Here is a 12,911-nt window from a genome sequence, read left to right on the forward strand (position 1 = left end):
AATTAAACCCAAATTCAAGCTCCCTTGAAAAGGAAAATCCCCACTTTTATTTCAAGACTTCTTTATCTGCAGCATTTTGTTTTTTTGTGGTCGCTCTGAACATTACCATACCCATACTAACTGTCCTTTAGGTTCCTTCTTTCCTTGAGAATCACGTCCCTTGCCCCGTCTTCTATACTCAGTATTGAGATGATTTTTTTTTAAAGTATTTGAGTAACGGGATAAGTTCCACAGGCCGTGATAGAAAAAATTAAAGCCGTTTACACCTTCCTGTAACGCCAATTAAGAGCGCAAGAGCAGGAGTAGGGGAGGGTATACTGAGGAAAGGGTAAACCTCTCCTTCCCATCCGTACCCTCTCCTCCCCCCTCCACTTTCACGCGCGAAACGCGTGTTCTCACGCGACGTTTCGGCACCGTGACGTTTCGGTGGAAATCACGTGGCGAAATTTCACGCGACATTTCGGCACGTTATTCCACCGAAACGCCATGGTGCCGAAACGTCGCGAGTGACGTTTCGGCACGTGACTTCTACCGAAACGTCACGGTACCGAAATGTCACGTAACGTTTCGGCACGTGACTTCCACCAAAAGGTCATGGTGCCGAAACGTCGCGTGACGTTTCGAAATGTGACTTCCCCCAAAACGTCACGGTGCCAAAACGTCGCGTGACGTTTCGGCACGTGACCTCCACCAAATCGTCACGGTGCCAAAACGTCGCGTGAAGTTTCGGCACGTGACTTCCAAGTTTCAGCGAAACGTCACGGTACCGAAATGTCACGTCACGTTTCGGCATGTGACTTCTACCGAAACGTCACGGTGCCGAAACGTCGCGTGACGTTTCGGCTCATGACTTCCCCAAAACGTCACGGTGCCGAAACGTCGCGTGAAGTTTCGGCACGTGACTTCCAGCGAAACGTCACGGTGCCAAAATGTCGCGTGATGTTTCGGCACGTGACTTCCACCAAAATGTCACGGTGCCGAAACGTCGCGTGACGACTCGGCACGTGACTTCCCCCAAAACGTCACGGTGCCGAAACGTCGCTTGAAGTTTCGGCACGTGACTTCCAGCGAAACGTCACAATGCCATATGTCGCGTGACGTTTCGGCACGTGACTTCCACCAAAATGTCACGGTGCCGAAACGTCGCGTGACGTTTCGGCATGTGACTTCCCCCAAAACGTCACGGTGCCGAAACGTCGCGTGAAGTTTCGGCACGTGACCCAGCGAAACGTCACGGTGCCAAAATGTGGCGTGACGTTTCGGCCCGTGACTACCACCAAAATGTCACGGTGCCGAAACGTCGCGCGACGTTTTGGCACGGGACTTCTACCGAAACGTCACGGTACCGAAATGTCACGTGACGTTTCGGCACGTGACTTGCACCAAAACGCCACGGTGCCGAAACGTCGCGTGACGTTTCGGCACGTGACTTCCCCCAAAACGTCACGGTGCCGAAACGTGGCGTGAAGTTTCGGCACGTGACTTCCAGCGAAACGTCACGGTGCCAAAATATCGCGTGATGGTTCGGCACGTGACTTCCACCAAAATGTCACGGTGCCGAAACGTCGCGTGACGTTTCGGCACGTGACTTCCCCCAAAACGTCACGGTGCCGAAACGTCGCTTGAAGTTTCGACACGTGACTTCCAGCAAAACGTCACAATGCCAAAATGTCGCGTGACGTTTCGGCACGTGACTCCCACCAAAATGTCACGGTGCCAAAACGTCGCGTGACGTTTCGGCATGTGACTGCCCCCAAAACGTCACGGTGCCGAAACGTCGCGTGAAGTTTCGGCACGTGACTTCCAGCGAAACGTCACGGTGCCAAAATGTCGCGTGACGTTTCGGCACTTGACTTCCACCAAAATGTCACGGTGCCGAAACGTCGCGTGACGTTTCGGCACGTGACTTCCACCAAAACGTCACGGTGCCGAAACGTCGCGTGAAGTTTCGGCACGTGACTTCCAGCGAAACGTCATGGTGCCAAAATGTCGCGTGACGTTTCGGCACGCGACTTCCACCGAAACGTCACGGTGCCGAAACGTCGCGTGACGTTTCGGCACGCGACTTCCACCGAAACGTTACGGTGCCGAAACGTCGCGTGACGTTTCGGCTAGTGGCTTTTACCGAAACGTCATGGTGTGGTAACGTCGCGTGAATCACAAAATCTACAGCCGTGTACTGTTTTCTTTAAGCTTCTGAAAGGACCCCAGACCATTTGGGGACCAACAGGCTCCAGTTCAAAGCAGATTTGGGCGCCAGTCGGCATAGGTGCGGAAACATAAGAGCGTCTGAGATTATTTGAATTAATTTGAAAATTTTGAATCTTTTGGTGAAGGCGCCGAGGATCACCCTGTGTGCAAGTTATTTACGTGAAATTGTCTTTGTTTGTCGCCTTTTATGTTGGCTGCTGCACTGGCAACCTGGCCCCTATTTTTAGTCCTTGTTTTAAAGATACTAATTTAGAAGTGAAGTGTTAATTAATCACCTCATTCTATTTGTCCAAGGTCGCCTGCCCAGCTGACACTAAGATTATCTTCGCTACGCTCCGATTTCTTACCAGGCAATAAATATAAACACCGAAAAACACCGTTTCCGGAAAAATAATCAACCCCCAAATAATGTCCTTAATTTAAAGAAAAAATAAAACCCTATAAAAACAAAACATTTATGAGTCACGCAAACATCCGTGCTCGTATGTCTCGCGGGACGCTACTCATTGAACTGGCTGCCACACTCGATATGATGCACGAAATTTTCAGTGACTCGAAACGTAAGACGGCGTAAGCTCCCGTAACATAAAGCAACGTAAGAAAACAGTGTTCTGTAAAATGATGTTAACGGTCATGGGATATTTGGCGGCGTTCATTGTATGACACGCTATGGGAACCAGGCTCTAATAACTCACAGTCTTGCGGTGATTACGGCTGCCATCTCTACTCCTTCGTAGTTGCCGTTCTCCTTAACAAAGCCATACTTATTTCTCGAGCACACGCCTCCTCGAACAGCATACCCTGCGGTGCAAAGCAGAGAAATTGCAGTAAGCAGTTTTCTAGAAGTAATGACACCGTCCTTGAAATTAGCATTCAGGCAATAGTCGGTGCACATTATTGGCATAAAAAAACAACTAAGTCATGACTGCACTGACTCGTTGAAAAGCATGACAATATGTGCAGAATAACAGGTGACACAAAATGTTTTTCATTACTGGAGTGCCGAAATGAATGCCGTCGTTAACGACCGCTTATACTGCGAGTGTGAACCCAACCGTCACCGAACATCTAAAAAAAAATGCGTAGACACCTCGCAGGACGGTTTGGTGAAGTCCTCTCCAAACAACCGCTCACAACACAACAAGGGAATGCAAGACGTGTAAAACGTTGAAAATGTTACTCATTGTGGTCAGATGCAACGACAGCCGAACTGTAACTCTAAAATTTTGACATGGCCTTTAAAGTAAAAGGCTCGAAGTACACCTAAGCACTTATCAGTTGTGAATGCGAGAGCACGCACGCCGCCCTTCGCTCCCTTCTTTAATCTGTGGCGTACAACGCGCTGACCTTGGGCGTGGAACGGTGGAGCCGCTGTTTCGCGGACACGCAGCTTCAGCGGGTGAGCGATTGTTCAAACTGTCGTGCGCCTTGCGGCGCGAGGAAGGAACAGACAGCAACGTAGTTCCCTTGGTTTATTCCATGCGTCGTATATATTGTCACGCGCCGTACAACCGTTAAGAGGCGAGCGAACGCGGTGATTAGTGATAACACAACAGTGTGATAACACAGTCGGGATGACACCACACAAACTGACGCGCGGCGGCCAAGGGGAGCCTCGTCGACGCGCACCAGCCAATGGGACCGAAAGGTAAAAGGTGCCATTGGCTATCTTTGCGCGCGGTTTCATTTAGGTGCCGTTTTGCACGGTTTCAAAGCTGATGACGTCGGCTCGTTCGATGAGACAGTCAATGCTTTCGCATTAAAAGCCACGCCATCATATAGAGCTCTGTATGAGCGCCGCAATAATTGTCCTTTATTTTTGTTTTCTTTCCTTCTTGTCGCACAACAAGCTCTTTGCCATCAAGGTACCACAAAGTCATTGTCTTTTCTCGTCGGTGACAAGTTAAGAGTTAGGTAGAAGCTCCTCCCACCTCCTTCCACTTCAGCAGGGCGAACACTGGAGAGGAGGTCACCCCCTTTCCAATGTTCGCTCTGCTCAAGCGGAAATACGGTTTCATCACTTGCCTGATATGAACGGAGTGGAAATCTTGTGGGTTCGTGTTAGTATTTATTCTACTTCCCTGATCGCTGGAGCGTTTTGAAACAAACCTGAAAACAATATTTCCTTTGAAGACATTAATCAGTAGCTCTTAACAAACGTACACGCTAGTTCATGGGTTATTGTAGCTGGAAATTTAAATCTCCCTAATATTAAATGGGAAAGCATTCAGTCATCCTGCAGTATCTAGCGGGCGTTGATTGAGTTAACCTTACTTAAAAATCTCTTTCAGATAGTTAACGCACCAACGAGAGTGTCAGTTGAAAGGGATTTGATTTTTTACTTCTATTTGCTTTCTCGGAATTAGGTCGAAAGAGTTGAGGAAGTTGAAATTTTAGAAAGCTTTTCGCACCATAATTTGGTATATCTTACTTTATCACCTGCGAAAACGATAAAAAAATGACACGTTTACAACCCCCCGTAATGCCGAATTAGAGCGCATCTCTTAAGGAGGAAGAGGGGATGGTACTGAGAGACGGGTATGCCTTTTCTCCTCCTCCATACCCTCTCCTTCCTCATCCTCTCTCTTCCTCCCTCATGTCGTCACTCGTGACGCTCGGGACCCTAGTAACCCTCAAGACGTCACTCGTGAAGGCCTCGTGAAGGTCGTGACCTTCACTGTGAAGGTTGGTATTTTCACGTAATCTTTATATTGTGAAGGTCGTGACCTTCGTCATGATCTTCACGAGTGACCGTGACGTCACGTGTGACGTCATTATGGGAAACGTCCCACTATGCAACGCGCGGATCACGAGTGACCCGCGCCTATCATCATGGACGTTCCCATATTGCAAATTCCCATATCGCAAATTCCCATATTGCAAATTCCCATATTCATACTGTTAACCCCGATCTCAAAAGAGGTTAACAGTATGAACAAACAAGCAAAAGAGGTGGGAGGAGCTTTGAACTCATTCTTAACGTGTCACCGACTATAGACCATATTTTTGTGACGGACGCCATGTTGAAATATGACATAGTTGGGTTGGGCGACGAAACGTAAAGTCAATAGTTTAAGCATAATTACAACAAAAAAAGTATAGCCAAAAAAGTAGACCTCCTGGCACGCATCCCTTGAATTCTAGCGTCTTTTCATCGGTAAATAAATTGATCTGCTCTTTTGCCCAAACTCAGCTACGTCTGAATTAAACATGGCGGCCGCCACGGAAAACGGTCTGTACGCAAACTTTGCGAAGATATGTTCCTGTCCATTTCGTTTGGTCGGTATCTCTGTGAGGCAGCAGAAAGTCAGTTATGGCAGCTCATGTTTGGTTCGCGGAAAAAGCGTCTATACTCTTCTTCTAAAACTCCAATAAGGGTTTTATGGAAGGTGCAGTCTTGAGTTCGCATATTTGAACTTCATGAGTGAACTCAACCCTACATCCCCGCCACTGGTGCCACCATCCCCCCATTCGCAATTTTCCCCTTATAAAACCTGCAGACGAGGAGGTCCCGCCCACAAAAAGCAAAGCTCCGCCCACACAGAACAATGACGGTGTGCCAGTGGTCCCCTTCTGGTAAACCGCTGCTCGGAGGCAAGCGATAAGCATCATCGTTCTGAAAATTCCATTTGATAGGCGAGTACACATCATATAGGGTGTCCACCATGAATCTTGGCACTATAAAGAAAGCCGGAAATATAGGCGCCTGAACACAGAAAGCTCAAACTTTCAGCGAATGTACATTTAGGTGGTGCATTTTGCCTAACGAAAGCATGAGGCGTGATCACAATAGCCCACACCCCGCGTTTCTTAACTTGTCTGTGACAACACTGACTATTGCTCGAATCAGTCTTCATAATAATGAGATAGAGAGCCGTAGAACTCACCATAAACGTCGCCTTGACTCTTGCGAGTGCCTGATCCCATTATATTGAACCTAAACGAATGTTAGGAAGAAAACGTTAGATTCTGTACATTTACACTAATGAAACTGCAGATGCGTATAAACCCACACCAAAGTTTCCGAGCAGCGGCTGCAAACGTTTTCGCTAAATCAAAAAGAAACACAACAATGGAGACATCAGTTTTTGAGTGGTTAGAGCAAAGCTTGGGCTTGCCTTGGCAATTGACGGCCTTGGCAATAACACAGCACATTGGAGAGCCAGATGCAGACAAAGAATGGCGTCCTCATAACTGATATTTTATGTGCGTGCGTGTGCGTATTTGTGTGTGTGTTAGGGGTGACCCTTTCCTCAAGGTAGAGAACGGGACATCCCAGAGAGGGGGGGGGGGGGGGGGGGAAGGGGGGAGGGGTGCGGGCGGGAGTTTTCCACAAGTGATCTAATCTAGTACCGTTGCTCCATGCTTCCGCCGTGATTTTGAAGCACGCCATGGGCGTTCGCAAGTAACGATAACTGCGTTCACGGCACTTATTGGCCGCGAACGCGACTTCAAATATTCGTCGACGGACTGAATGTCAACGAGCGCAGACGTCCAGTGCCTCGCAGTGCTTGTCTCCAGTGCACGCGTGTGAACTCTGTTCGGATAACGTGCTTGGGAACAGCGGAAGTATCGGAGTGAAAAGGCGGCAAGCTTTCGAATGAAATAAGGTAAGAAATAGACCGCTATATTTTCACATTTTCGTGCCGAAAAGCAGGCTTTTGGCTTCCAACGCTCATGAACTTGTTTTCTTTTGGCGTATACTAAACAAAATGGGATTAGTAAAATCCCAATTTATGACAGCCCAGAATTAATTTTATGGCCAGTTTAGCCGGGGTCACACTGCTCATACATCATACAACAGAGAGTCTGCAGACACGAATCACCGCAGTATCCGTGGTTGGAATGCCGCGTGCCAAGTTTCTTCTTGAACTCACTGCCGTGCGGCATTCGAAGCACGGATATCGCGCTGACTCTCCTTCAAAGCTGTATGAGGACTGTCTTTTATACGTAACGCTGGTTCACACATTTGCAACGCTTGCGTTTGCATGCAACCGAAACAACCGTAATGACCAAAATACCTCAAAAACCCTCATGGATTGCTTCGCGAAGGTATACCCCTTGCCTCGCTTGCCACGCTGTGTACGGCGAACACCTGTCCCGGTAACTTAGTCGTTACTGTCGTTTCGGTTGCATGCGAGCGCAGCCAACGTACATGTGTGAAGCAGCGTTAAGCAGTGTGACCCCGGCTCTTAACGCACCTCAGCTTTGAACGCTTTGAGCGGAAGCTCGCGCTGCAGAACCCAGCGATCCTGGGTTAAATCCCCACCCCTGCCGTTTTCATCTGGATGGCTATCGTACCGGCGTGCCGTCGAGTGTCATTACTTACTGCGTGTTTCACCTTAAAGGGATGGTGAACCGAAATTTGGATTTCAGAAAAAACAATGCTGGATATGTAGGCGGGACGCTACAACCCCTACAACACTATTCGTAAGGCAATATCTAGAATGGACGGCCGTATTTTTAGAAAACTAGGTCGAAATTGAACCAGGCCGACGAAACGCGTGACCGTCAAGATACCTCGTTTCCTCCTCTCATCGCTTCGCTCCCTCAAGGCCGCGAGGGCGAAGAAACGCGAGGCCGTCCCCTCTCGTCCTCGGAGAAACATGACGGGGACATTTCTGCCAAATGCGCCTCTTTTTTTCGAAAAATGCGGTCATCCGTTCGAGATATCGCTGCATGAGTGATGTTTTGGTGTTTGTAGCATCCCGTTGCACGCTTTTGTCGCGTGTTTGGTGGAATTCAGATTTCGGCTCAGCATCCCTTTAAAGGGGTTATGAAATAAAACCTGAAATATGCCTCTCACGTTCAGTAATAGGTTAAAATGGCCAGCAAAATCTGCTACTGGCAATCGCACGTTTGTATTTTGAATCGGATGGCTACATTTTTCGTTCCAAACGGCGATTCTAGCGAGCGCTCAAAAGCAACCATCGGAAAGCGCGATGCGTCTCGGGAGACCCGGCGCCTTCAGCGCGTCCGGGACTTCATGTTTAACTCACCTGGCAGGTCTACAAGGAGGCTGGCATGGTTCTGAGCTTCGTCACTTGGTGGCGTCAACGCTATTTTACCTGACCTTTTGAGACGCCCGATTGCCGGTTCCGCAATGCCAAAGTAGGCAAAAGAATGACTCACCTTTGCTTCAAATTCGCAAGAGTTGAATAGGGGCGAGAGAAACAGGCAATAAGGTTCGGCCAGGTTCGCAAGGGCTCGCGCGCACGCAGCTTGCCGCCGTACTTCGGCGGAGCGGCGCTGTTTTTATGCGAAGGAAGACGTAATCACCTTCCAAGTAGATTTCGGAACATCCACCAAGTGCAATCTGGTAATCTGTTTATTCGTTTTAAATAATGCTTTGATGTCTTTTCGAACAAAAAAAAAAAAAAAAAACTGGTGTCTCTGTGGTGTGGCCAGAGGCACGGTTGACATTTAGAAAATACAGTAAGCGCCAGTATTTCCGTGCAGTACCCCCATCTAGCGGTTTTACTGTACTGGCTAAATTTTTCTTGAACAGCTGAAAGTCAAGTTACCCGTTGAGGGGGATTAACTTCCGGTTGTCTAAACACACATACAACACAATTACTTTTCACATACATACAACACAATTACCGCTGGAAAGGAAGCGATTTCCCTCGCCTCTTCTCCAGGGTTCGTCCTGCTAAAGTGCAAAGGGTGGGGGGCTTTGCGGAAGGTCCTTGTCTCGTTTTTCTTAACCTTCAACTATAGTACAGGTCATTTTATCTCTACGTGCGTTCATTAAAACGAGGGAAAAGTCAGTAAAAGTGAGTAAAAACCACAGAAAAGCCGGGTTGGCAGCAAAGCGTTCCACGCATTGTTAAGGTTCGGTTATTCCCGCAATTGCACTTATTGGGCACACGCCACTATCCGAATGCATGTCGAGGATTCGACTTTCACGAGCCCAAATCGAATGCCTTCGCAGCGCTCGTGTCCACGGTATGAGCCGAATTTAAACATCGTCACCGCGGGAATCGCGGAGCTTGATGACCAAATCCTGGGAATCGCATTGTTGACGACAACAACACAGCGATCCCCAAAAATATTGTCATCAAATTTTGCGAAGGAGAGATTGAAAGAAAACGGTCCGTTTTTATTGTTGAAATTACGAGGCGACACGGAAGCGTCTTTGTCATTGGCGTTCCGTGCGAGTCCACTTGGATTCCACTTGCGCCAGTAAGCTTGTGTAATGTGAGACATATATTACTACCCAATATCGTTGCACGGTCCCTTTATGTATGGTGCCTGGATCGCGTCTCCGACTGGTCTGTTTAACGTCGTATCCCGCCCATACATCGAAAGTGGTCCCAATGTGGCAACAAATGACGTCACAGAAGCCGGAGTGTCATGCTCTTGCCTGTCGTGATCCTGGCTGTTAGCCGTAGAAATATTGGCGAAAAGCACGAGCGAACGCGAGTGTCGCTGTCGTCACGGCGTCCTAGGCGTCCCAACTTCCGGCTGCTCTAGCTTCCGTGAACTGTCACAGTGGAGAGCGACCTGCAGAAGAACAGGCGTCTGCCATTTATACCAGAACTGTTGGGACGCCGCCACGGTCGCGACCGGCGACAGCATGACACTGTTATGACGTCATCAGGCGGAAATCGAGGGACCACTTTTTTGGCCGCGGTAAACACACCAGTCGGAGACGCGTTCCAGGCACCCTACTTTATGGCCCGTTCACACACTGGCGTTCGCTTAGGACCTAGCTCTTCTGACATCATACAGCAAGAGAGCGCACAGGCACGCTGGCGTCATCTTCGCTCGCCAACCTTTTCGGGCGGATCAGATATTCACAGTGCCTGGCGGTCTAAAGAGGAAGCCGTGAAAGTAGGTTCGAAGCACGGGATAAAAATCGCCAATAGATACGGTAGCAAAGATCGCTGTAGCGCCGGCTTTCCTGCACGGCCCTTCATGCTTTTCTCGTGACGCGACTGTCGGCGAATATCGGCGCCGCGCGCGCCGCCGCGCATGGAAAACGGAAATAAAGGAGGCGGCGGAAGCATGCGAACATACGCCAGAGTGCGTGCCATGTCGGCGGAACGAGCTGAGCGGTGGCTCTCCTGGACGGCGCTGGATGCTTTGCTCTTCGCGTGATCGATCACGGCGAATAGTGGCGTGGCGGCTCGGGGAATACAAATGCGCAACTCTGGTCCCTTTTCGGGGGCAGCATATCGAGAAACTCTACCCTCGTGGTCACAGACTTCAAGAGGTTATAAGACACACGGTGTCACCGTGTGTTTTATAACCTCTTAAAGTCTTTGACGGGGGTGATCAGAATTATAATTAGAGAGAAGAACCAAAGACTATTAAAAAGAAACAGGTTCCAAGCCAATTATATTAGTTCAAAATTGAACTTACAATTTCAAAATAATTAAGTTCGTTTTAATTGCTTCTAGCTTTTATCCTTTAGCCTTTAACCTTTAGCTCAGCCGCAATGGGTGTCTAATGTCTTCGCTGTAGATGAAACGTTTAGCCAGCGCAGTACGACCACTTGCCTATGCTTTTCGACGTTAATCACGCTGTACTAATAGCCGACAGCACGCCAGTGCGATGCTCATCCAGAGGGAAACAGGCTTCGCAGCGCGAGTTTATCGAATAACAGAATCATACTTACTGGGTGAGAAAGAGGACCACGTCAGCAGCGGCATGTTGTTTCACACGCTTTATTACCCCCTCCGTCGACATCAGAAGGCTGGCTTCCATTGCAGGCATCTTTGGCGGTCGCTGCTGTTGTATAAGTCTGTCGATAAATTTTGGTGCCTGTAAAAACATCAAACACAGGTACAAAAAAAATACAATGCCATGAATATGTAGAAAAAAACAAAACTTCAGTTAAAACATTTTTTTAGGCAAAAGCTTTATTAGTTTTATTTCGCGAAAAGACGGCGGCGTTGTGCACGCGCCGCTCAATCGTATTGTCACGAATGCCAAATGATGAGGCAGCGAAAAACTAAGGAAACTAAACTTTTCAATGGGCGAACTTGTGCCCAAAACAAACAAGAAGGTTAGCGTCGCAGGCGTCGATGTCAGCGAAACAGCAGAATCGAGCGCTGGGGCGAGACTATCTCCGGCTCGCCAAGCTGAGTCCCTTATGTACTCTTGTGGGTTTCTGGAGGATTCAGCGTAGAAAGTTCGGCGCGAAGAACATTCGTACCTCAATCAGACGACAGGGTTCTCGAACTTCCGAGAACGCTGAATATAAAGGACAAATAAAAGACGCGTCGCTCCTAGGAATCAACCGCATGAAAGCCAAGCTCGGTAACCACTCGGTCAAGCACGCGGTCGCTTGGCGACGCGTGTGGCATTACTCCCGCCGTTAAAAAGAGCATCGCCTCGACGTAGCTTGCCGTGAAATTAAGTAGCAATACAAGCGAAAATAACAGTCCTATCGACACAGACACCCAATACAAGCAAAAACACAGTCCTATCGAGCGTAGTACAAAAACGCAGTTCACAGTCCTGTCGATAGTAATGCGACTTGAGGTGCACGACGTGGATGACTTCCGGTCGTGGAGGGCGGCATGATGAAGTCCGTGTTCCTTCGGGCATTGCCTCGTAGCTCAGACCCCCGAGTCGGCGAAGCCCTTTGTTGGGTCCGAAATAGCGCTTCAGGAGTTACTCGCTTAGACCGCGTCGTCGTATCGGGGTCCAGACCCACACACGGTCTCCGGGCTTCAAGCGAACGTCGATCCGCAAAGGTTGTACCGGGTAACGTCGACAAGTTGTTGATCTTGAATCCGCAGTCGGGCGAGCTGGCAAACTTCTTCAGCTTCAGCACCTGGCCGTCATGGCTCCCGCCGTCAGCTGGTTCGTGGGGCAGCATCGCGTCGAGCATGGTCGTTACTTTTCGTCCATGCACCAGCTGAAACGGTGTTACTCCTGTGGTATTTTGCACCGCTGTGTTGTAGACAAACTTGGCGTAGGGTAACACCTCATCCCACGTCTTGTACTCTACGACGACATATAGGGTGTCTGAAGTCACCAGGCTCGATCTAAAATGAAACGTAAAAATCGGTGCCTGCATGAAGCAATCTGATCTTTTCGTCAAGTATGTATTTCGCAGTTCGAGTTTTTCTTGTAAAATTACAAAGCGTAACTCTCTTCCTGTAAAACATAGGGCCAAAACACTTGCCCGGGTCAGCGGCGGATGGCGACGCAAACGACCTAGTCGCGTTGCAGGGCGCGTTTGGAGCGCGTATTGATAGATGGCGTCGAGGGCAGCGTCCAAAGGTGAAGCCGACCAGTGAAAGAAGGAGACGACACACAGACGAAATTCGACGGCAGCAAAAGCGCCGTCGTTATGCAAACACCTTTTTTTTTACTTTAAGTTTTGCTTTTACTGTGCCCATTATTTTTAAGCCGATGGTGCTTAACAAAAGATTTCTCATTTTAATTAACCACGGCAGTTACGAGCAGTCTCGATTAGAGTTCCTGTAAAGGCTCCCTACGGGAGCCAGAGTTGCGCGTTCACGTGATGAGCCGGATCAAGTGCCGTGCAGGAAAGTAGACGTTGCGCGCGCCTCGCCGAACGTTCCCCTGCTTTTGAGCGCGCCGCGCCTCGAACGCGTGGCGCTGCTATTCGAAGAATTCGGTCACGTGAGGAGCTGGATCAACATGCCATGCAGGAAAGACGACGCTACGGGGATGAAGGCGCAACTCTGGCTCCCGTAGGGAGCCTATTGGGGAGGAGA

General features: G+C 49.0%; 1 protein-coding gene across 1 annotated transcript in view; it reads right to left on the bottom strand.

Annotated features, from left to right (window-relative positions):
* Nucleotides 1-12,911, bottom strand: part of LOC115315308 (venom metalloproteinase antarease-like TtrivMP_A) — a 79,190-nt gene that overhangs the window by 12,975 nt on the left and 53,304 nt on the right. The window contains exons 9-11 of the mRNA XM_042293272.1: nucleotides 10,835-10,980; nucleotides 6,099-6,148; nucleotides 2,907-3,012 (exon numbers count right to left, since the gene is read on the bottom strand). Of these exons, the coding sequence (XP_042149206.1) occupies nucleotides 2,907-3,012; nucleotides 6,099-6,148; nucleotides 10,835-10,980 (302 nt within the window). The remainder of the gene's footprint in view (nucleotides 1-2,906; nucleotides 3,013-6,098; nucleotides 6,149-10,834; nucleotides 10,981-12,911) is intronic.

Source organism: Ixodes scapularis, unplaced genomic scaffold (assembly GCF_016920785.2).
Source record: "Ixodes scapularis isolate PalLabHiFi unplaced genomic scaffold, ASM1692078v2 PGA_scaffold4__175_contigs__length_147842914, whole genome shotgun sequence".
Classification (NCBI taxonomy): domain Eukaryota; kingdom Metazoa; phylum Arthropoda; class Arachnida; order Ixodida; family Ixodidae; genus Ixodes; species Ixodes scapularis.